We start from the raw sequence: 23,818 nt of genomic DNA on the forward strand, positions 1-23,818 counted from the left end.
TAATAATTAATAACTTAAGAGGATTACAGTTCTTGCTAATATACTTTTAAAAATAATGATTTTAAAAATTAAATCACTTTTGATTCATTTGCTGTTCTGACATTTCCTCTTAATAAACCAACCTGCTTTCTTCCCGTCCTGATTATTTCTCTTCATTCTCACAACTGAATCACATGAACTTTGTGTTAAATGTTAAAAAACTTAAATAAGATTTAATAAACATGAAATGTTAATTTGAAATGATACTTTTTGAATAACATCTGGACGCTGCAGCTGTTCAGATTTAGACCCATCACAGCGCTGGAGTCGACTGGGTGGCGTTATTATGATTCACTAAACAAATGATTACCATCTGAACAATAAGTAAGTTTATTTTTCTTGCTGTGATCTATTATATTATAAATTAAGCTACAATTTCAGGATAACAGGGAGTTTTGTTAGTAACTTAAACTAACCTGAATATTTACAAGCCTCTCATCACTTTAAGTTAATGTTTCAACCAGAGTTTTAATAGTTTTGGGCTTTTAATTATAGTTGAGTTTTATTTCATTGTGACTTTTTATTTGTCTAATTTAATTTTAATTAGTTTTTAGAGAGTTTACTAGTTTTGATTAGTTAAATATTGATTAGTTTTAGATTATTTACTAGTCGTAGATTTAGTTTTTTACACTTTCGGTGAATTTTTCATTACAGAATTCAAAAAGGTCAAATTATTATATTCTGATTATGCAAACATGGATTGGGTAATGAAAGCTCAGCAGAAAATACCAGCAAATTTAAATATTAGATTTAAAATCATCAGTAAACGTTTGATTGCATCATTTCCTCTCTGAGTCGTTTCCAGCAGCAGATAGAAAGACCAGAGCTGCACAAACATCAGAAACTGGATCCAAATGAAGCAACATGCAGCCTGGAAACGGCTGAACTGAAACATGTTTCATATTTCAGCTTCCAGGATGAAAATGAATCAGAGAAAAATGATCAACTTTAAAAACTGAATCAAGTTCAGATCAAAACTCCATGAAGCCTCGAAATGGAGCCGAGTTACAATTTCATCTTCATCCATCCAAAGAGAAAAACAACATCAGATACAAAATGACAGACAGGAGGAAATAAACAGGATGGAAACCATTCAGGTCAAAGGTCATCATGATCCAGTCAGAGTCTCTTTAGACTCAAACTGCTGCAGCTTCTGAGGATCAGCAGGAAACAGAGACGATTCTCTACTTTACAGAGATGGTGACCTCCACCTGCAGAAAGAATCAGAGATCAGATCAGTGAGTTTCCAGCTTCTCTCCAGCAGCAGCAGTCAGTGACGCAGCACATCCAGTAGAAAGAGCAGCAGGGCCTTCAGTCGTGTTCAGAGCAGCTTCCTCTCAGCTCTCATCTTAACGTGTTGCAGTGAACACACTGAGTTCCAAGCTCACACACCTACACACACTTTCAGCATCCAGTCTGCTTCCTCTGCAGGTTCCACTCAAGTCACAGTTTGATGAATGAGGACCACTGTCTCTAGACATGCTGGACGGCTGGACGCTGGAGTCCAGCTGGACGTCCTGGAGACATGGACACAGCAACAACACTCATCTTCACACCAACACAAACACAGGAACACAGCAAGCTGCTGCTGCTCTGATTGGACACAGAGACAGCAATCAGCCAATCAGGAAGCCTGAACCATTCTCCTCCCACTGAGAAGCTGCAGCTTTACTGGGAACACTGGAGCTTTGATGGGAACTGGTTTAGTTCAACATGCTGACAGCAGCTGGACTCACTGATAACATTTACTTACTGAACATCCTTTACAAAACGTTCCAGCTGCTGAACGTCTGAATCTTTCAGGTTGTTTCCTCTCAGGTCCAGTTCAGTCAGATGTTGGTTGGACTTCAGAGCTGAGGCCAGAGAAGAACAGCTGATCTCTGACAAACTGCAGTCCATCAATCTGAATAAAGAATAAAAGATGTGAGCTGAAGCAACAGGATGCAGGTTAAAATTACCCAGAAGAACAAGTTAAAGCTCATTAAATGGCCTGTAATTGAATAGCACTTTATCAAGTCCAGAGGACTCCAAAACACTTTACACTACATTATATGGTAAGCTACTACACTGTAGCCACAGCTGCCCTGGGGCAGTCTGGCAGAAGTGGGCTTGCCACGCCCTCTAGTGGCCATGTGACTCTCCCTCACAGTGGGAGGCTGAGTTGTGTTGGAAATCCTACTGGTTCTTTTTCAGCACATTGTCTTTGGAGATCATATATTTTGGTATAAACCAGGTGAGATATTCAGAATTTGTGTTAATGTCCTACTGACACCTAGAAATAACTTTGGCAGAGGATATAAGTTTAATGAACACATTTATGTATAATGTTATGACTGTTAACTGCGACAGACTGGCGACCTGTCCAGGGTGACCCCTCCTCTCGCCTGGAACGTTAGCTGGAGATGGGCACCAGCACCTCCCGACCCCACTGAGGGACAAGGGTGTACAGAAAATGGATGGATGGATGACTCTTAGTGGATGCCCCTTCCAGGACCCTGGTGGTGAGTGACTGTAATTGCACTACATTAGCTTGCATTTTTTTTTATCATGTTTTGTACATGAAGGAGCTAGAAGTGCACATGGAACCCATGTGATTTCTTTCTATCTGCCTTTATTGTCTTCTGCAGATATGTGTATCATGTTAAATGTTCTACTGAAAATTAGAAATCCACTTTTAATTTAGTATTTTCTGATCGCATAGGTGGCACTGTTATTAAAGTACTCAGCAGTATTTGGGAGAACTGATGATATGAAATAAGAGATTTTCCAATTGTTTCAAAGTCTAGAGAAGAGTTGTCTGCATCTCAAAACAGAAAGTTTTAGTAGATGATGAAAAAGCAGTTACATTTTTTTTTACCAAATGCAGAAGCAACAACAACACACTTCATTACCAAGCATTATAAGGGAGCCAGAAGTACACATAAAAACCCAGAAAACAATTGATGTCCTTTTTTCCTTCTCCAGAAGCAAATACATACTTAAGAAACGGCACACTGCTTTTCTGTTGGAAGTTGAGTTCTAGTGGTTCTGTAACCATCCGTTATATATGTTGTCAATTACACTGAACAAAAATATAAAGCCCCATGTCAAATAGAGTTTTATGAACATTTGTGTTATGTAATTTGTAGAGAAACTCAAACTATACAGTAATTACTGATATTCATATCAGCATTGATATCATCGTGGTTCGGCCGTTTGTAGCGGACTGACAGTCTTGATAGGGGTCAGGCTGAGGGACCTGATTCTGACCCAGTTGGCTTCCCGTAGGCAGTTACAGACAGTCTTAGGTTTGATGTGTCTGTTGTTCAGACCAATCAGCTGTGTGTTGCTGATCTGAGCCGATCCTCAGATGGACGATGTGGCGATCTGGAGTCGGTCAGATGAGGATGAGGAGGATCTGCAGTCTGTTGGAAACCAGCTCCTAAACGGCCGGCGGTCCGATAACGGAGTAGCTGATGCTCTGCTGTACATCCTGCAATTCCCCAGTGGACATGCCCCTCCGTGCACTGAGTAAATAACTCACTGAGTATTAATGCTCACTGACAGCAGGTTGGATTAAAAATTAAACACAAACCAAGATAAATATGACTGGTACAATAAAATGTCAGCAAATGCTCATTTACAGTTGTTACCTCCACATCTGACATGGGGCCTTTATATTTTAGTTCAGTGTAAGTATCAATGTTCCAACTGTGTACGTTTCTTGGTCAGCAGTGTGAGGACATAACTAAATAAAAATTCACTATGTAAAGGGCAATATAAGACATACGTATTCAAACAAATATAAACCAAATAATGACCTCAAAGTACTCAGTCTGCAGTGAGCATGCGTCAGAAGGCCACAGAGCTCTTCCACTGCAGCATCTCCCAGGTCTTTGTTCTCACTCAGATCCAGTTCAATTAGATATGAAGGGTTGGATTTCAGAGCACAAATCAGTGAAACCCAGCTTATCTCCGACAGCCTGCAGTTTATCAGTCTGAACAAAGAAAAAAAATTTGTGCTGAAGTTTGACAAAAAGATTTACATTAAATGACTCCACTAGTTTTGGTTCCACCAAGCTTCTTTGTACATTTATTTAAAACAGAATTAGCAGAAACATTTGAGATTAGTTAAAATAAAAAAATTATCTTTTGACTGTTTCAGCAGCTTTTATACATTTGTTTAATTGCCAAAAGGATTACAGGTTGTTTGCACCAAGAATGGTTTTCCTTTTTCAGAAAAAGATGGCTAGAAATGGGGAGAAATTTAATTACAAAATTAATTCTGTTACCAGCTGAAATATAAGAAGAAAATAATCAAAGCACATCTACCATTAGGCATCATCAGCTTTCCAGAACAGGTTTCCCTTTAAAAACCTTTTTAAACAAATTATAATGAAAAAATTCTTACCTTCGCTGATTAATTTGAAATTTGTTATGGGATTTGTGAAATGATATTTTTCTCCAGCTGAAAGCGTTTGAGTACACTGACCTCAGGACCTCCAGTCTACAGTTTGGACTCTCCAGCCCAGCACGCAGATGGACCACTCCAGAATCTCYTATTCTGTTCCAACTCAGRTCCAGACCTCTCAGATGGGATGGGTTGGATTTCAGAGCYGAAGCCACGACTTCACAGTGAGGCTTTGMGAGTTCACACTGAACAACTCTGGCATTGGAGAAAACATAAAACCAGTTACAGTGAGACCATCCTAGATTAAACAGTGTATCCATATTATAAATTAAGAGTAATGCCACGATCAAATAACACTAGACCCTTAGCATAAAGTTTTTCTTTTTTATGAAAATGTAAAATGTAAATGTAAAAAATCAATGTAAAATTATCTCAATCAGCTACAATTTTAAATGGTTTATGTTCTTTTAAGCCCGGGATTTGGGGAGTAAAATGAATAACTGCTTTGTGGTCATTTAAATGACCATAATAATCACTAATAAATGACAACAACATGAGCCTTTATGGAAAAATTCTGATTTTATTAGGAGTGTATAAAACTTTTCTGGAGGTTTGTCTTTTAAGCAAATCACACATCATTCAGCTTTAAAATATATTAGACAAGATAGTTACCAAAAGCTGTGTCTAAATTAATACATTATTTATAAAGAACCCTAAAAGATCCTCAAGGAGACATAAAGTTATTTAACTATAATCTAATTTCTTTATAGGGAAGCTCACTAAGTACTCTTTAGCAGTCTAATTTAAAAATGTGCAAGTTTATTTAATACACAGTACTGAAGATATCTCCATTTATGATGACATAGTAGCAGTATGATCAAAATAAAACTAAGAAGCTATTTTTTAAAAACTGATTTCAAGTCAAAATATTTACCTCTGCAAGAAATAGATGACTTAGGATACATCAAAGGAGAAGGGATTTTCTGTTATTAAAATGTGAAGGAGGATAGAAACCTAAAGATCAAAATCACTAATTCATTGGAAGAACAAGAAAAATTTAGCAATAATTTAAGCCTAAGTCCAGAAGCAACAAGTACAGCTTACTTTAATTATCTTGGTTCTGGCTGTACATGAAGGATATAGTATAGTATAGTATAGTATAGTATAGTATAGTATAGTATAGTATAGTATAGTATAGTATAGTATAGTAGAGTAGAGTATAATATAGTATAGTATATTTTGGTAAGTGATCAGCCAACTGCTACATACGTAGCCCCTACTGCGGTGCCATATCAATCTCCTGTTATTTTGGTTCAACATATCAAAAAGTAATCAAAATGTTCGATCTCACCGGAATTTTCTGCAGTTCCTCACAACAGGAAAGAGTCTCCATTGTCCCTCCTTTGTTGTGTTGTATTTCTTGAGGTCCAGTTCATCAAGAACTTCCTCTGACATTTGCAGGAAGTAGGCCAGACCTGAGCATTGGATTTCTGAGAGTCTCTGCTCTGATCTGTTCTCTGATTTCATGAACTCTTGAATCTCCAGATGAACTGAGATGTGCTTCATCTCTGTCAGACAATGAAAGATGTTAATGTTTCTGTCTGGAGAGAGATTAGATCTCTTCATCTTCTGTTGAATCCCAGAAGTGTTGGTCTCACGCAGGTACACACTGATCTCCTTAAGATTGTTGATGACTTTCTGGATAGTTTCAGGGCTGTACTTTGTCTGTCCAAGCAAATCTTCTAGAAGTCTCTGGTTGGACTCTATGGATAGACCATGAAGAAAGCGAACCATCATATCCAGGTGGCCATTTTTACTTTTCAGAGATTTCTCCATGACTCGTTTCAGAAAGTAATGCAAAGATGAGTGRCTTTCAACTTTGTTTAAGGGTATAATTTTATGCCTTAGAGATTTGAACACGCGTTTATCAGCAGAGTCATCCACAGATGAGTAACTGTACTTTTTACCCAGAAATTTTTTCAACACTCCCGTGTTCTTTTTGTTGAAACAGTGGATCATGTAAACTGCAGCCAGAAACTCCTGGATGCTCAGATGAACAAAGCAGTAAACTGGTTTCTGGAAGATTAGATTCTCTCTTTTGAAGATCTCTGTACAAAGACCTGAGTACACTGAGGCCTCTGTGACATCCAAACCACACTGCTCCAGGTCTTCTTGGTAGAACATGATGTTTCCTTTTTCCAGATGTTCAAACGCCAGCCTCCCCAGCTTCAGAAGAACTTCCCTGTCAGCCTCCATCAGCTCCTGTGGACTTGTCTCATGTCCTCTATGGTACTTGTTCTTCTTCCTCTTTGTCTGGACCAGCATGAAGTGCGAGTACATGTCAGTCATGGTCTTGGGCAGCTCTCCTCTCTGCTCTGAGGTCAACATGTTCTCCAGAACCTTAGCAGTGATCCAGCAAAAGACTGGGATTCCACACATGATGTGGAGGCTCCTGCAGGTCTGGATGTGGGAGATGATTCTGCTGGACAGCTCTTCATCACTGAACCTCCTCCTGAAGTACTCCTCCATCTGGGCATCAGCGAAGCCTCGTACTTCTGTCACCCTGGAAACACATGAAGCAGGGATCTGATTGGCCGCTGCAGGTCTGGTAGTTATCCAGATGAGAGCCGAGGGAAGCAGGTTCCCCCTTATGAGGTTTGTCAGCAGAACATTGACTGAAGACTTCTGTGTGACGTCAGAAACAAGCTGACTGTTGCTGAAGTCCAGTGAAAGTCTGCTTTCATCCAGGCCATCAAAGATGAAGAGCAGTTTGCAGACAGCCAGCTGCTCTGCTGGGAGCTCCTGGAGTGTTGGATGGAAAACATGGAGCAGTGAGAGAAGACTGTGCTGCTGATCTCTGATCAGGTTCAGCTCCCTGAACGACAGCAGAACCACCACACTGACATCTTGGTTCTCCAAGCCCTCGGCCCAGTCCAGAGTGAACTTCTGCACTGAGAAGGTTTTTCCAACACCAGCAACGCCGTTGGTCAGAACCACTCTAATGGCTCCATGTTGGTCAGGGAAGGATTTGAAGATGTCATGGCACCTGATTGGAGAGTCATGAAAGTTCCGGATCTTGGAAGCTCTCTCCAGTTGCATGACCTCATGCTGAGTATTAACTATGTCACTCTGACCCTCTGTGATGTAGAGATCAGTGTAGATCCTGTTGAGGAGAGTTCTACTTCCTGTTACATCACTTCCTTCAGCCACACATTCACATCTCCTCTTCAGACTGATCTTATGCTTCTCTAGAACCTCCTGCAGATGGATATCTGCTGAAATAAAGTAGAAAAAAACAAGTTTAAAAAAACACCTGAAACAGAATTTGATCCATTATCAGAACCAGAATGTTGTTCTACTAACATACACCATATTTCTGCCTCTGTTTTGTGGACAGTGTCTGTTCACTGTCAGTATTTGATTCACAAAGCAGATCAGATGAGTAAAAGCTGACAGAAACATGGCCATTAAATGCTGCAGTTTTAAGATACAAACTCTTCTGCATGACCTAATTTTACTGTTTCCATCTGACCTTCTCCCATAAGAAGCAGCTATGGAAGAGGCAGATAGAATGAAACATGATTTCTCCAGGCATTTTAAATGAAAGAAATCTTGATGAAAAAACTTTAATCTGCCAGAGAAATTGTTTATCTGATAATGTTCACATTTAAAATGTTTTTTTGCCATCCTCTGAATCGGATGTTTTTAAAGAAATATTATAGTTTGAAAATGGCATGGATTTGATTTGGTCCTTCAGAGGTAAACAAATTGTTAGAATTATTACATAATTTACAAGGAAACATATAAACTGTAATCTGTGCTATATTATCAGAGTAAATAAAGGTTTCTGTCTCAGACTTTCCTTCCCCCCTTTCTGTAAAAGCAGCAGATTGCTTTTTCAACCTTCTTGTCTCCATGCACTGCAGAAGCCAAATATGTGATATATTCCCTCTTTGGTCACTAGATGGCGCTGTAGGCTCAAGAATATGAGTCAAGGGGGCAACAGGTATCAGGCAGATGATAAACTCAGAAGAGCAGACAAGTTTTTTGAGCGTTGTGTGATCACTGTTGTTGTTTCCTTTTGGAGTTACTGATTCTGTGCTCTTCATCTACTCAGAGTTGAATAAAGTGGTGAATTTCTATAAAGATCCCTGGGACTGACTTTTACACACCATAACTTGTACAGCACTAGCCGCCTAGCATGTCACTAGTGCAGAACTAGGCTGCATACATCTAAATGATCATCAGATTTAATGAAATATTCAGTTTTAATGCAATCAGCACAAAGAGCTGAAAACAGAGTCAGTTTAAAGAAAAACTATTTACAGCAGCTGGAAAAACACAGATTTAGTTGACAGGAAGATTTATAAAACCTTAAATGTCCAAATCCCAACTAAAGATATTAAATTGGTCCAACAGACCACAGAAGAAGCTCTGATTGGACGTGTTCAGGCTCACCTGGAGCACAGCTGCTCTGATTGGCTGTCAGCAGTCCAGCTCCTGTTCTGGGTCTTTCTCCACACTGGGGGCAGGAGGAGGGTCCAGATGGAGCAGACTGGTCCCAGCAGGACCTGATGCACTGTCTGCAGAACCAGTGTCCACAGCTGGTAGAGACTGGATCCACCAGAACCTCCTGACACAAAGCACAGCAGGACGGCTGCTCCTCCTSACCAAYGCTGCTCCTCTTCCTCCCTCTGTGRAGACATTTCTTCATCWCTGAAATAGTTCACYAACAACAGGCTGGAGCCGTCCTGGTACCAGAAGCTGAGTCAGAACAGAACCTCAGAACATTGATGATCTCTGGTTTGAAGTGTTTCATTATATCTGGTGTTATGATGGATATTTCTCTGGTTGTATTTGTCCGTCTGAAATCTTTATTCTGTCTGAGTAGAAAACTGTTTCCATCAGAGGCTCAGAGACCAAAATCTGATTCATAAATAGATAATTATCACATGTACAAGTCACTGATTTACAGTCCTTCTACATTCTGGACTTAGACCTGACTGAACTTTGTGAATTATGAATTATCAATTAGTATCCATACTCCATTAGTATCTGGATGATGTTGTTTGTGGAAACACATAACCTCCACATAAACCTGTACATAAGGTTTCATAAGACAGCATGAAAAGTGGAGACACTAACAAAAAACTGACTAACACTAGTCCATCTTGGCATCCTAAGCAGCATCCTCATTCCATTATTGTAATTCACTTTGAGTTTCTGTAAACTGCTTTGTTTATGCCGTCTCCATAAATGAGCAGTATACAAAGGAGTGCAGTATGCTTTAAAGAGAGCCACATTCACTGAGACAGAACACATCCTGAACTTGAGTACCAGCATATTGGCTTGTGCTTACTTTAAACAACATTATTGCCTGTTAATGTCCAGGGATCTCACGTATAAAAGAGTGCACAGTTTTCACACCAACACGGACAAATTTAGAAAAGTGCGGCGCACAAAAAATCCGGATGTATAAAGCCGTGCGCGCACGTTACTGCTCAACTTTCCTTTATAAACCCAATTTGCGGGAAATAAAGCAGCTACTAGTCGGGCTGTCGCCTCCATAAATCCATCCATCCATTTTCTTACACCCTTGTCCCTTAGTGGGGTGAGGAGAGTTGCAGCTGCCTCTCCAGCTAACGTTCCAGGCGAGAGGCGGGGTCACCTGGACAACAGTACACCCATCCTTGGGTTCTCTGGACCTACGGGCCTTGTAGAAACGATGAACAAAAATGCCACGGCCACAGCTGTGGGTCATTCATGTCCATCATGTCTTCACATTCAGCAGTGACATAAAACAAGCTGAACAGTTTGAGTTGAATCTATTTTGCGACACGCCACTGGCTTCCCCAGTTAATCAGCCAGATAAGATATTAAGTGTTTATTGTTGCAGTTTAGTTACAGTCCATCTTTAATGAGTCCAGTTCCTGATTTATTTAGACCAGGGGTGCCCAATACGTCGATCGCGATTGACCGGTTGATCGCGGAAGGTTTTGAGCCGATCTCGGCAGATGACAATCTTAACGCCGCCAAGACGCTGAGACCAGCACTTCCTCTTCTGACGGACTTATAAACGACAAACTTGGACTAATTACCTCGTTTGTTTGTGAGCATACGTCACAACAAACATCAAATAGGACAAATATATTTCATTAAGTTTTAACTAATTCTACCGCGATAATTATGTGAAATTAAATCAATTATATCCCAACTTCCGAAGATTTGCCTTTACCTTTTCTGGGCTCTTTGGTTCGTCCTGTCAGTCTGTAGTTTTTCATACTGAGGTCATCAAACCAAATTTCAGATCCACCATGACTGACTGACACCTGCTGGCGTCAGGTTTGCAACCAGCTTCTGACTGAGAAACCAGTAACCAGAAACCAGTAAGCTGCTCCCAGTGTCAGAATCTCACTGAGGAAGAAACTGGATTAGGTTTTCTGTCACTTTATTATTTCTGCTATAACTGATGTATATTCGCATATAAAATAAGTCAATAGAGTTTAATTTTCAATTTTTATGTCTTTGTGTCATGAGGTAGATCTCAGGCAGCTGGTGAGAGAAAAAGTAGATCTTGCTCTCAAAAAGTTTGAGCACCCCTGATTTAGACGGTCAGGTTTCTAAAATGCTGCGACAGACTGGTGACCTGTCCAGGTGACCCTGCCTCTTGACCGGAACGTTAGCTGGAGAAGAACCAGCAACCCTCCCGACCCCATTAGGGACAAGGGTGTAAAGAAGATGGATGGATGGGTTCCTAAAATGCACTTGATTCCGAGTTCCATCTGGTTCTGCTTGTTTTGTCTGTTTCTGGGTTTGCTTGTCACCAATTACATATGCAGAACGTTGGCTTTACACAATCTTCTCTGATTAGATCAAGATGTTTAAAGTCTAATAATTTCATTTAAGAAACTATATTGTCTATAAGTGCTGAGCAAAAATGTTTTTTAAAGGGCTTTCACATTTTTACATCTCAAAATATCTTAATTTAATGATGAATTTACAGAGGAGATTTTAGTTTAGAACCGGTACCAAGGACCAGAAATTTGACCCAAATGTCTAAATACATATATTAAAATTTTAAAAAATTATTCAGGGGGTTAACTATTTGTTCATAAGACATTTGAAGACATTTTTGGCTCTAATAGAATGTGATGTATGATTCCGTCAGGTCTGAGGACGGAGGAGGAAGATTTGCAGCAAATGGACCAAAACTGGGAATCAAACCTGACCTGACCTTTGACCTCCACTTTATATCAAAGTTTTATTAAACTTTAGTCTCTAACCAACATTACTGTAATTGTTCCCACAGACACCAGACCTCAGTGGAGGCCTCAGTTTGTTCTGTTCTTCAAAGATCACAACTGAAACAAGAACTAAAATGATTTAAATGATGTTTTGGTCTCCATGAATCAGTTTCTAAGCTGAAATCAAAGTTTAAATCCTGGTTGGTCTCTGCAGAGTCAMATGAATCAGTTAGAAACTGGTTTCTTACTTCCTGTCTGAGGGTCCAGGTTCATTACTGAAGTCTGGAGGTTCATCGTTGGACCAGTCACTCCTCACAGAGGGACAGACGGATCCTGCAGGTTCTGCTCTGTCCTCCTTTAGGTCCAAATCTTCCATCTTCTGGATTTCAGTGAGTCTGAAAGAGAAACCAGTACCAGTCAGTTCCCAGTGATCCAGTCAGCAGAAAGTTGATCCCATCATGTGACATCTGACAGGCGTCAAAACTTAAAGACGTTTATTTCCAGAGGAAAAGTGACAAACTTTCTATTCAGAGCTTTAAATGACAGCAGCGCAATAATAAATCTGACATTAAAMCACTTTTACACAAACAGAGAGATTATATTTAAACAGCTGCTCAGATTAGTTCAAACTGTGACTGAAAGGTTCGGTCTGTTCTCGCTTCTCTGACCCAGAAACAGAGAAAAGCCTGAAAACGGGTCAGAACCAGTTTTATATAAAGTGTGTACTCACTGGATCTGCTGCTGAGACGTCTGGGTCACAAAATGGAGACCAAAACTGATAGAAAACTTTCAGTTTCTGTATCATTAGATCAGCTGCTGATCAGTCAGCTGACTGTGTGCGCATGCACAGGGAAGCGGTCCAGGCGATCTGTTCCGCTTCATACAGATGAGGAGGAATTGTCGTTTTTAGACAATGTGTACACTGTAAAAAATATCTGTACAATTTAAAGTAATTTTTAAAAAATACCAACAGTTACAGACTGTAACATCCAAAACATTATAATACAGTAGAAAATACATGGAATTACCAAAACTCAAGAAACATAAATTTCAAATAATTTTTACAGTTATTAAATGTAGAAAACAGAAATTTATTGTGAAAATATTAGAATATGTAAAACTAATTGAAAAATACTGTAATATTACCAGCAGTTAATTATCCTAAAATTACTAATCAGACAAAAATACAAATTTTGCTGATTTATATCTATGATGTAAAACCATAAACTAGACTAAAGAAATCATTTTAGAGAAAAGAATGCTGGTATGATATTTAGGTTTATTTTTTAATAATGATTTTTATTTATAATGTCGTTTATATATCAGATTTAAATCTCAAAGGACGCATTCACACGTCGGCCCTTCTGACCAACACCAGCAGGAAGGAGGTGAAGTGTCTGACTGACCCAAACGACGAGGGCGGGTCGACCAGAACCGATCTGATTCTCAGGCAAACTCCCACCGCCGACGCCATCGTCGTTTGTAACGTTTGTAGAAACCAAGAGGCAGCAGGACAACGAGGCGTCAGACAGTTTTCATGATGTCGTTGTGTTGAACTGCAGGTTTAATTCAGTTTCTGTTATTTGTCATGTAAACTAGAGTCTCCAGTTTAACTGAAGTTAACTAACTTTAACCACCTGGTAAGAAATGTTTCCATTAGTTTCTGTGAGCCACCATGTTTATTTACAAGCATTGCAGCTGGAAGGAAAGAGACATTTTTACTACATGGAGAAATTAATGCTAATTTTTCCAGACACAACATTTACATTAACGTTTCTATAGACCCGAAGTTTCATGAGAATATTTAGCAGTTATTTAATATAGATATACAGTATTTAGATGCTTCAAGTATTATTTCAGGTCTACATTAGACTACATAAGCTCAGAGTTATTGTTCATGGCAGCAGCAGCTTTTTCAGGTTTGGTTCTCATTCATTATTAAACGACAGTTTTGTGTCAAAGCGATAAGTTTGGACAGCAGTTATCTGAACCAAACGCTGTTTCAGTTCATTTACAGAAGGAAAACGGACCTGAAACAAAGANTCTGTTACCCTGGAAACATATGAAGGAGGGATCTGATTGGCCGCTGCAGGTCTGGTAGTTATCCAGATGAGAGCCGAGGGAAGCAGGTTCCCCCTKATGAGGTTTGTCAGCAGAACATTGACTGAAGACTTCTGTGTGACGTCAGAAACAAGCTGACTGTTGCTGAAGTCCAGTGAAAGTCTGCTTTCATCCAGGCCATCAAAGATGAAGAGCAGTTTGCAGACAGCCAGCTGCTCTGCTGGGAGCTCCTGGAGTGTTGGATGGAAAACATGGAGCAGTGAGAGAAGACTGTGCTGCTGATCTCTGATCAGGTTCAGCTCCCTGAACGACAGCAGAACCACCACACTGACATCTTGGTTCTCCAAGCCCTCGGCCCAGTCCAGAGTGAACTTCTGCACTGAGAAGGTTTTTCCAACACCAGCAACGCCGTTGGTCAGAACCACTCTAATGGCTCCATGTTGGTCAGGGAAGGATTTGAAGATGTCATGGCACCTGATTGGAGAGTCATGAAAGTTCCGGATCTTGGAAGCTCTCTCCAGTTGCATGACCTCATGCTGAGTATTAACTATGTCACTCTGACCCTCTGTGATGTAGAGATCAGTGTAGATCCTGTTGAGGAGAGTTCTACTTCCTGTTACATCACTTCCTTCAGCCACACATTCACATCTCCTCTTCAGACTGATCTTATGCTTCTCTAGAACCTCCTGCAGATGGATATCTGCTGAAATAAAGTAGAAAAAAACAAGTTTAAAAAAACACCTGAAACAGAATTTGATCCATTATCAGAACCAGAATGTTGTTCTACTAACATACACCATATTTCTGCCTCTGTTTTGTGGACAGTGTCTGTTCACTGTCAGTATTTGATTCACAAAGCAGATCAGATGAGTAAAAGCTGACAGAAACATGGCCATTAAATGCTGCAGTTTTAAGATACAAACTCTTCTGCATGACCTAATTTTACTGTTTCCATCTGACCTTCTCCCATAAGAAGCAGCTATGGAAGAGGCAGATAGAATGAAACATGATTTCTCCAGGCATTTTAAATGAAAGAAATCTTGATGAAAAAACTTTAATCTGCCAGAGAAATTGTTTATCTGATAATGTTCACATTTAAAATGTTTTTTTGCCATCCTCTGAATCGGATGTTTTTAAAGAAATATTATAGTTTGAAAATGGCATGGATTTGATTTGGTCCTTCAGAGGTAAACAAATTGTTAGAATTATTACATAATTTACAAGGAAACATATAAACTGTAATCTGTGCTATATTATCAGAGTAAATAAAGGTTTCTGTCTCAGACTTTCCTTCCCCCCTTTCTGTAAAAGCAGCAGATTGCTTTTTCAACCTTCTTGTCTCCATGCACTGCAGAAGCCAAATATGTGATATATTCCCTCTTTGGTCACTAGATGGCGCTGTAGGCTCAAGAATATGAGTCAAGGGGGCAACAGGTATCAGGCAGATGATAAACTCAGAAGAGCAGACAAGTTTTTTGAGCGTTGTGTGATCACTGTTGTTGTTTCCTTTTGGAGTTACTGATTCTGTGCTCTTCATCTACTCAGAGTTGAATAAAGTGGTGAATTTCTATAAAGATCCCTGGGACTGACTTTTACACACCATAACTTGTACAGCACTAGCCGCCTAGCATGTCACTAGTGCAGAACTAGGCTGCATACATCTAAATGATCATCAGATTTAATGAAATATTCAGTTTTAATGCAATCAGCACAAAGAGCTGAAAACAGAGTCAGTTTAAAGAAAAACTATTTACAGCAGCTGGAAAAACACAGATTTAGTTGACAGGAAGATTTATAAAACCTTAAATGTCCAAATCCCAACTAAAGATATTAAATTGGTCCAACAGACCACAGAAGAAGCTCTGATTGGACGTGTTCAGGCTCACCTGGAGCACAGCTGCTCTGATTGGCTGTCAGCAGTCCAGCTCCTGTTCTGGGTCTTTCTCCACACTGGGGGCAGGAGGAGGGTCCAGATGGAGCAGACTGGTCCCAGCAGGACCTGATGCACTGTCTGCAGAACCAGTGTCCACAGCTGGTAGAGACTGGATCCACCAGAACCTCCTGACACAAAGCACAGCAGGACGGCTGCTCCTCCTGACCAACGCTGCTCCTCTTCCTCCCTCTGTGAAGACATTTCTTCATCACTGAAATAGTTCACCAACAACAGGCTGGAGCCGTCCTGGTACCAGAAGCTGAGTCAGAACAGAACCTCAGAACATTGATGATCTCTGGTTTGAAGTGTTTCATTATATCTGGTGTTATGATGGATATTTCTCTGGTTGTATTTGTCCGTCTGAAATCTTTATTCTGTCTGAGTAGAAAACTGTTTCCATCAGAGGCTCAGAGACCAAAATCTGATTCATAAATAGATAATTATCACATGTACAAGTCACTGATTTACAGTCCTTCTACATTCTGGACTTAGACCTGACTGAACTTTGTGAATTATGAATTATCAATTAGTATCCATACTCCATTAGTATCTGGATGATGTTGTTTGTGGAAACACATAACCTCCACATAAACCTGTACATAAGGTTTCATAAGACAGCATGAAAAGTGGAGACACTAACAAAAAACTGACTAACACTAGTCCATCTTGGCATCCTAAGCAGCATCCTCATTCCATTATTGTAATTCACTTTGAGTTTCTGTAAACTGCTTTGTTTATGCCGTCTCCATAAATGAGCAGTATACAAAGGAGTGCAGTATGCTTTAAAGAGAGCCACATTCACTGAGACAGAACACATCCTGAACTTGAGTACCAGCATATTGGCTTGTGCTTACTTTAAACAACATTATTGCCTGTTAATGTCCAGGGATCTCACGTATAAAAGAGTGCACAGTTTTCACACCAACACGGACAAATTTAGAAAAGTGCGGCGCACAAAAAATCCGGATGTATAAAGCCGTGCGCGCACGTTACTGCTCAACTTTCCTTTATAAACCCAATTTGCGGGAAATAAAGCAGCTACTAGTCGGGCTGTCGCCTCCATAAATCCATCCATCCATTTTCTTACACCCTTGTCCCTTAGTGGGGTGAGGAGAGTTGCAGCTGCCTCTCCAGCTAACGTTCCAGGCGAGAGGCGGGGTCACCTGGACAACAGTACACCCATCCTTGGGTTCTCTGGACCTACGGGCCTTGTAGAAACGATGAACAAAAATGCCACGGCCACAGCTGTGGGTCATTCATGTCCATCATGTCTTCACATTCAGCAGTGACATAAAACAAGCTGAACAGTTTGAGTTGAATCTATTTTGCGACACGCCACTGGCTTCCCCAGTTAATCAGCCAGATAAGATATTAAGTGTTTATTGTTGCAGTTTAGTTACAGTCCATCTTTAATGAGTCCAGTTCCTGATTTATTTAGACCAGGGGTGCCCAATACGTCGATCGCGATTGACCGGTTGATCGCGGAAGGTTTTGAGCCGATCTCGGCAGATGACAATCTTAACGCCGCCAAGACGCTGAGACCAGCACTTCCTCTTCTGACGGACTTATAAACGACAAACTTGGACTAATTACCTCGTTTGTTTGTGAGCATACGTCACAACAAACATCAAATAGGACAAATATATTTCATTAAGTTTTAACTAATTCTACCGCGATAATTATGTGAAATTAAATCAATTATATCCCAACTTCCGAAGATTTGCCTTTACCTTTTCTGGGCTCTTTGGTTCGTCCTGTCAGTCTGTAGTTTTTCATACTGAGGTCATCAAACCAAATTTCAGATCCACCATGACTGACTGACACCTGCTGGCGTCAGGTTTGCAACCAGCTTCTGACTGAGAAACCAGTAACCAGAAACCAGTAAGCTGCTCCCAGTGTCAGAATCTCACTGAGGAAGAAACTGGATTAGGTTTTCTGTCACTTTATTATTTCTGCTATAACTGATGTATATTCGCATATAAAATAAGTCAATAGAGTTTAATTTTCAATTTTTATGTCTTTGTGTCATGAGGTAGATCTCAGGCAGCTGGTGAGAGAAAAAGTAGATCTTGCTCTCAAAAAGTTTGAGCACCCCTGATTTAGACGGTCAGGTTTCTAAAATGCTGCGACAGACTGGTGACCTGTCCAGGTGACCCTGCCTCTTGACCGGAACGTTAGCTGGAGAAGAACCAGCAACCCTCCCGACCCCATTAGGGACAAGGGTGTAAAGAAGATGGATGGATGGGTTCCTAAAATGCACTTGATTCCGAGTTCCATCTGGTTCTGCTTGTTTTGTCTGTTTCTGGGTTTGCTTGTCACCAATTACATATGCAGAACGTTGGCTTTACACAATCTTCTCTGATTAGATCAAGATGTTTAAAGTCTAATAATTTCATTTAAGAAACTATATTGTCTATAAGTGCTGAGCAAAAATGTTTTTTAAAGGGCTTTCACATTTTTACATCTCAAAATATCTTAATTTAATGATGAATTTACAGAGGAGATTTTAGTTTAGAACCGGTACCAAGGACCAGAAATTTGACCCAAATGTCTAAATACATATATTAAAATTTTAAAAAATTATTCAGGGGGTTAACTATTTGTTCATAAGACATTTGAAGACATTTTTGGCTCTAATAGAATGTGATGTATGATTCCGTCAGGTCTGAGGACGGAGGAGGAAGATTTGCAGCAAATGGACCAAAACTGGGAATCAAACCTGACCTGACCTTTGACCTCCACTTTATATCAAAGTTTTATTAAACTTTAGTCTCTAACCAACATTACTGTAATTGTTCCCACAGACACCAGACCTCAGTGGAGGCCTCAGTTTGTTCTGTTCTTCAAAGATCACAACTGAAACAAGAACTAAAATGATTTAAATGATGTTTTGGTCTCCATGAATCAGTTTCTAAGCTGAAATCAAAGTTTAAATCCTGGTTGGTCTCTGCAGAGTCAMATGAATCAGTTAGAAACTGGTTTCTTACTTCCTGTCTGAGGGTCCAGGTTCATTACTGAAGTCTGGAGGTTCATCGTTGGACCAGTCACTCCTCACAGAGGGACAGACGGATCCTGCAGGTTCTGCTCTGTCCTCCTTTAGGTCCAAATCTTCCATCTTCTGGATTTCAGTGAGTCTGAAAGAGAAACCAGTACCAGTCAGTTCCCAGTGATCCAGTCAGCAGAAAGTTGATCCCATCATGTGACATCTGACAGGCGTCAAAACTTAAAGACGTTTATTTCCAGAGGAAAAGTGACAAACTTTCTATTCAGAGCTTTAAATGACAGCAGCGCAATAATAAATCTGACATTAAAMCACTTTTACACAAACAGAGAGATTATATTTAAACAGCTGCTCAGATTAGTTCAAACTGTGACTGAAAGGTTCGGTCTGTTCTCGCTTCTCTGACCCAGAAACAGAGAAAAGCCTGAAAACGGGTCAGAACCAGTTTTATATAAAGTGTGTACTCACTGGATCTGCTGCTGAGACGTCTGGGTCACAAAATGGAGACCAAAACTGATAGAAAACTTTCAGTTTCTGTATCATTAGATCAGCTGCTGATCAGTCAGCTGACTGTGTGCGCATGCACAGGGAAGCGGTCCAGGCGATCTGTTCCGCTTCATACAGATGAGGAGGAATTGTCGTTTTTAGACAATGTGTACACTGTAAAAAATATCTGTACAATTTAAAGTAATTTTTAAAAAATACCAACAGTTACAGACTGTAACATCCAAAACATTATAATACAGTAGAAAATACATGGAATTACCAAAACTCAAGAAACATAAATTTCAAATAATTTTTACAGTTATTAAATGTAGAAAACAGAAATTTATTGTGAAAATATTAGAATATGTAAAACTAATTGAAAAATACTGTAATATTACCAGCAGTTAATTATCCTAAAATTACTAATCAGACAAAAATACAAATTTTGCTGATTTATATCTATGATGTAAAACCATAAACTAGACTAAAGAAATCATTTTAGAGAAAAGAATGCTGGTATGATATTTAGGTTTATTTTTTAATAATGATTTTTATTTATAATGTCGTTTATATATCAGATTTAAATCTCAAAGGACGCATTCACACGTCGGCCCTTCTGACCAACACCAGCAGGAAGGAGGTGAAGTGTCTGACTGACCCAAACGACGAGGGCGGGTCGACCAGAACCGATCTGATTCTCAGGCAAACTCCCACCGCCGACGCCATCGTCGTTTGTAACGTTTGTAGAAACCAAGAGGCAGCAGGACAACGAGGCGTCAGACAGTTTTCATGATGTCGTTGTGTTGAACTGCAGGTTTAATTCAGTTTCTGTTATTTGTCATGTAAACTAGAGTCTCCAGTTTAACTGAAGTTAACTAACTTTAACCACCTGGTAAGAAATGTTTCCATTAGTTTCTGTGAGCCACCATGTTTATTTACAAGCATTGCAGCTGGAAGGAAAGAGACATTTTTACTACATGGAGAAATTAATGCTAATTTTTCCAGACACAACATTTACATTAACGTTTCTATAGACCCGAAGTTTCATGAGAATATTTAGCAGTTATTTAATATAGATATACAGTATTTAGATGCTTCAAGTATTATTTCAGGTCTACATTAGACTACATAAGCTCAGAGTTATTGTTCATGGCAGCAGCAGCTTTTTCAGGTTTGGTTCTCATTCATTATTAAACGACAGTTTTGTGTCAAAGCGATAAGTTTGGACAGCAGTTATCTGAACCAAACGCTGTTTCAGTTCATTTACAGAAGGAAAACGGACCTGAAACAAAGATTCTGAGTTCAACCAGCTGAAGGGAAGCAGCTTTTTAACCCACAGGGGTCAAAGGTCATGTAGCCTCTCAGCCATTAAAGCCTCTGTTTCAGATGTGATGTCAGAACAAAGACGGCTCTTGTTTCCATGTTTGGACTGAAATGATTTTTCCAGATTAGAGCAGAAGAATAAAACTTCTTCATGACCTTCTGATGTTCAGGAACCAGAAAAACCTGGAAAAACCTGGAAACTTTAAAAACTCCAGCAGAGCTGCTTTCTACAGCCAACACAGAAACCAGATCAACATGACAACCAGCTCACCGCTACAAGCTAACGGGTCAGAACCACAGGCCCCGCCCCCAAAACACCTGCTGTGATTCATCCAATCATCCGTCACACGCCTCTGGAAGCTCCGCCCCCTTTCAGGTTCATCATCTCTCCATGTTTTCATGGTCCAATAAGCAGCAGAACCACTGAAACCAGAACTGCTAGAAAAACCTACAGGACTCCGATCATAGCAGCGGCTCAGCCAGCGGTGGGCGGAGCTTAGCAGTCAGGACGCATCATCATCATCAGCAGCAGCAGCAGCCATGTTGGATCCACCAGAGAACGCGGCTCTACTCACGCGTTGCAGTACGGCTTCTTATCGTAGCCTTTGTAGTTCTTCATGTTCAGGGTCATCTTGCAGACTTCACAGTGGAAACATCCTTTATGCCAGTTCTGATGGAAAAACACAAACAGTCACATGATTATTGATTATTGATCAGCTCTGATCTAAAATCCTCCWGAACCAAAACCAGACGAGTCCAACAGTCGGATCGAGTCTTTCTGAGCCACAGACTTTCTTCTGATAACTTAAAGTCCAGCTGATCAACATTTCTCAGGTTTCTGAAGGTCAGACACGATTTGTTCACATTTATTCAGTTTATTGAATGAAAAATATCTAATTTATCTCAGTTTGACAGAAAACAGGATCTTTAATAACGTTTTCACTTTGTCTCCGTAGAAACAGGAATATCTGGGGATTCTTGGTGTTTTTCTCTCCACTTTTCTATTTTCTTATAATTTTCTAGAACAAATAAGATCCTGAAATGTTTCTAAGTGTCGATCTGGACGGGAAAATATTCCACCATCTTGGATCCGCTGGCATCCTGCAGCTGGAAGCTGAAGCTCCCAGTCGCCATCAGCAACCAAACCGTCTCCATGACAACCGGTCATTAATCTGCAGCTACAGGAGGCTAACAGATGCTAACAGCTGCTAACAGATGCTAACAGCTGCTAGTTTCTATAATTTCTGGTATTTTTCAAAGTGTGGCTATCAGTGTAAATGTAGTTTCTGCCAACTGGAGTTCCTGGATATAAATAGATTTGCTCAGACTGGAACAGCAGCGGCTGCTCAGTCAGCTCCTTTGGCTCTGGCAGCATTCAGCTCAGATCTTCCTCCATCTGCTCCGGATCAGGATTATTCAAATCCTTAGAAAGTGACTCAGTTCTGTGTTGGAGATGTTAACACAGAGCTCTGACTGGTGGATTCATCCTCAGCTGACAGTCAGAGACGCTTTGGGAACAAAAACCCACAAAGTGATCAGAAAGTGAGGAAATATTTCCTCAGATTATTGATTGTTTCTCTTCTGGATGTTTTCTCTCCAAGCAGCCAAAGTTCATGTTAAAGTCTCCTGGTCCAAACGTCTCCAGACTCCTGAAGATTTCCTCCAGGTTCTTCTCTTGCTGCTCATTTTAAACCCTCACTGCTCCTGTTTCATGCTCCTGGTTCTGCTCATTATCCTGCTGATCAAATCATGTTAAAAAGCATCAAGAATCTCCCAATGCGGGTCAGAACCTCCAGACATCAGCAGACACCAGAACTCTCCAGGTTGGACTTGGACAYGTCTCTGGTTCTTCCAGTCATCAGTCGTCTCAGTGATTCAGCCTGGAGCAGCAGGGAAACCCAGACATCTGACACTCTGACGGGATTCCTCTGCTTCTCATGGACCGGTCCTGGAGCCAGACGGCCCGGCAGAAAGTTCTGGGTCTGTCAGTGGAACCTCCAGAGAAAAAGGTCCAGAAGGTTCTGATAATACCAGACTCTGATGGATCAGGTGGTTCCTCTGTGATCCACTCTTCTTCTGGTGTCAGCTTCAGGAGAGTTTGTAAGAAAATAACAAGTGATGAAAACCAGCAGCTAACCTTTTACTGCCCCCAGTGGGCATTAAAGGAACTGCAGCTGCTCCCCTTCAGCTGGAAATCACTCAGAGCATTTTAATAACCGGACAGATGAATAGTTTTCTGCTGGGATCTGAAGTGAGACGAAGCTCTGAAGATGATCTGATCTGGAGGTTTTCTGACAGAAGGATCTTCATCTCTCCTCACTTTGACTCAYCTGGTTTCTCTGCAGCCTCTTTAAATCTCTGCCTCCAACAATCATTCATCTCAGAAAACAACAGATTCATCTCCTCATTTCAGACACTCCTGGCTCCAAAACGCTCTGCCCAGTGAATCCATGGTGAACCAGTTCAGACTGGTTTGTTCTGCTGGTCCCAGTAGGAACCAGGAGATGTTTGTTGGTTGGAGGATGAAAGTTGGAGGAATTATTCTGAGCGGYGCCGACATGCTGCTGTGTCATCTGACGCCTCAGAACAGACAGAGAACATGAAGCTGCTGAAGATCAATTCATAATTTAACATCGTTATGCAAGAAGCCGCAGAAAAGTTACACTGTAAAAACTAATTCAGAGTTTGGTGTTTGGTAGAGTTTCTGCAGATATAAKAATAAATCAACACATTTAGTTACAAATTAATTTTATTGTTCTTTATCACATATGAAAACTTCAATGATTTAAATGTAAAGTGATAAATATGAAYGTTATTGTAAATTTTCCAAAATGGAAACATAATGGATGTTTATTTTGGAAATAATTGAAAAATTTGACAATAATAAACAGAAATATCTTAATTTGAAAATCAAAAATGCCAAATTTTCCAATGTTACAACCACAAATACCAAGTTTTAGAGTTTACTGCTGCTTTTCCTCCATATATTAAATTCAATTTCATTAATTTTAAGAATTTCTTTCCAACTCCTGAACATCGCTTTCATCAGATCAAAATTTATCAGCCTACATTGACTGAAATTTTCCTTCACGTTTTTGTTTTTTCTTAAAAATGATTAACTAAATAAACTTTTAACGGTTGATAWTCTAATGTAACGTTTTAAACAGGTTGTATCAAGTCATCATTATTCTGTAGCGTCTCCAGCTCCCACCTTGTCCAGGCAGCTGACTTTCTCCGTGGGATAGACGATCTTCCCGCAGCGGGCGCACGGCGGGTTCATCCTCCGGACCTCCTCTGGACTCTCCGGCCGGTAAAAGTCCGTTTGTTCCGCAGAGACGGAA

General features: G+C 40.2%; 1 protein-coding gene across 4 annotated transcripts; it reads right to left on the reverse strand.

Moving 5' to 3' along the window:
• Positions 1 to 986: 986 nt before the first annotated feature.
• Positions 987 to 23,779, reverse strand: LOC103457017 (protein NLRC3-like). 4 transcript variants are annotated; one of them, XM_017301799.1, is made up of 12 exons: positions 23,689 to 23,779; positions 21,053 to 21,147; positions 18,655 to 18,801; positions 14,532 to 14,544; positions 11,922 to 12,028; positions 8,888 to 9,123; positions 5,781 to 7,701; positions 4,511 to 4,684; positions 3,840 to 4,016; positions 1,793 to 1,942; positions 1,432 to 1,556; positions 987 to 1,250 (listed from the first exon to the last, which is right to left on the reverse strand). In XM_017301799.1, exons 1-11 carry the CDS (start codon positions 23,755 to 23,757, stop codon positions 1,478 to 1,480), a joined length of 3,168 nt encoding a protein of 1,055 aa, XP_017157288.1. In that variant the 5' UTR covers positions 23,758 to 23,779; the 3' UTR covers positions 987 to 1,250; positions 1,432 to 1,477. The 4 variants fall into 4 exon arrangements, with proteins under 4 accessions (XP_017157288.1, XP_017157285.1, XP_017157287.1 ...); XM_017301796.1 differs by lacking the exons at positions 14,532 to 14,544; positions 18,655 to 18,801; positions 21,053 to 21,147; positions 23,689 to 23,779 and adding an exon at positions 12,404 to 12,727 and having other exon boundaries at positions 11,922 to 12,068; XM_017301798.1 differs by lacking the exons at positions 3,840 to 4,016; positions 14,532 to 14,544; positions 18,655 to 18,801; positions 21,053 to 21,147; positions 23,689 to 23,779 and adding an exon at positions 12,404 to 12,727 and having other exon boundaries at positions 11,922 to 12,068.
• Positions 23,780 to 23,818: the final 39 nt, after the last annotated feature.

Source organism: Poecilia reticulata, linkage group LG20 (genome assembly GCF_000633615.1).
Source record: "Poecilia reticulata strain Guanapo linkage group LG20, Guppy_female_1.0+MT, whole genome shotgun sequence".
NCBI classification, from domain to species: Eukaryota; Metazoa; Chordata; class Actinopteri; order Cyprinodontiformes; family Poeciliidae; genus Poecilia; species Poecilia reticulata.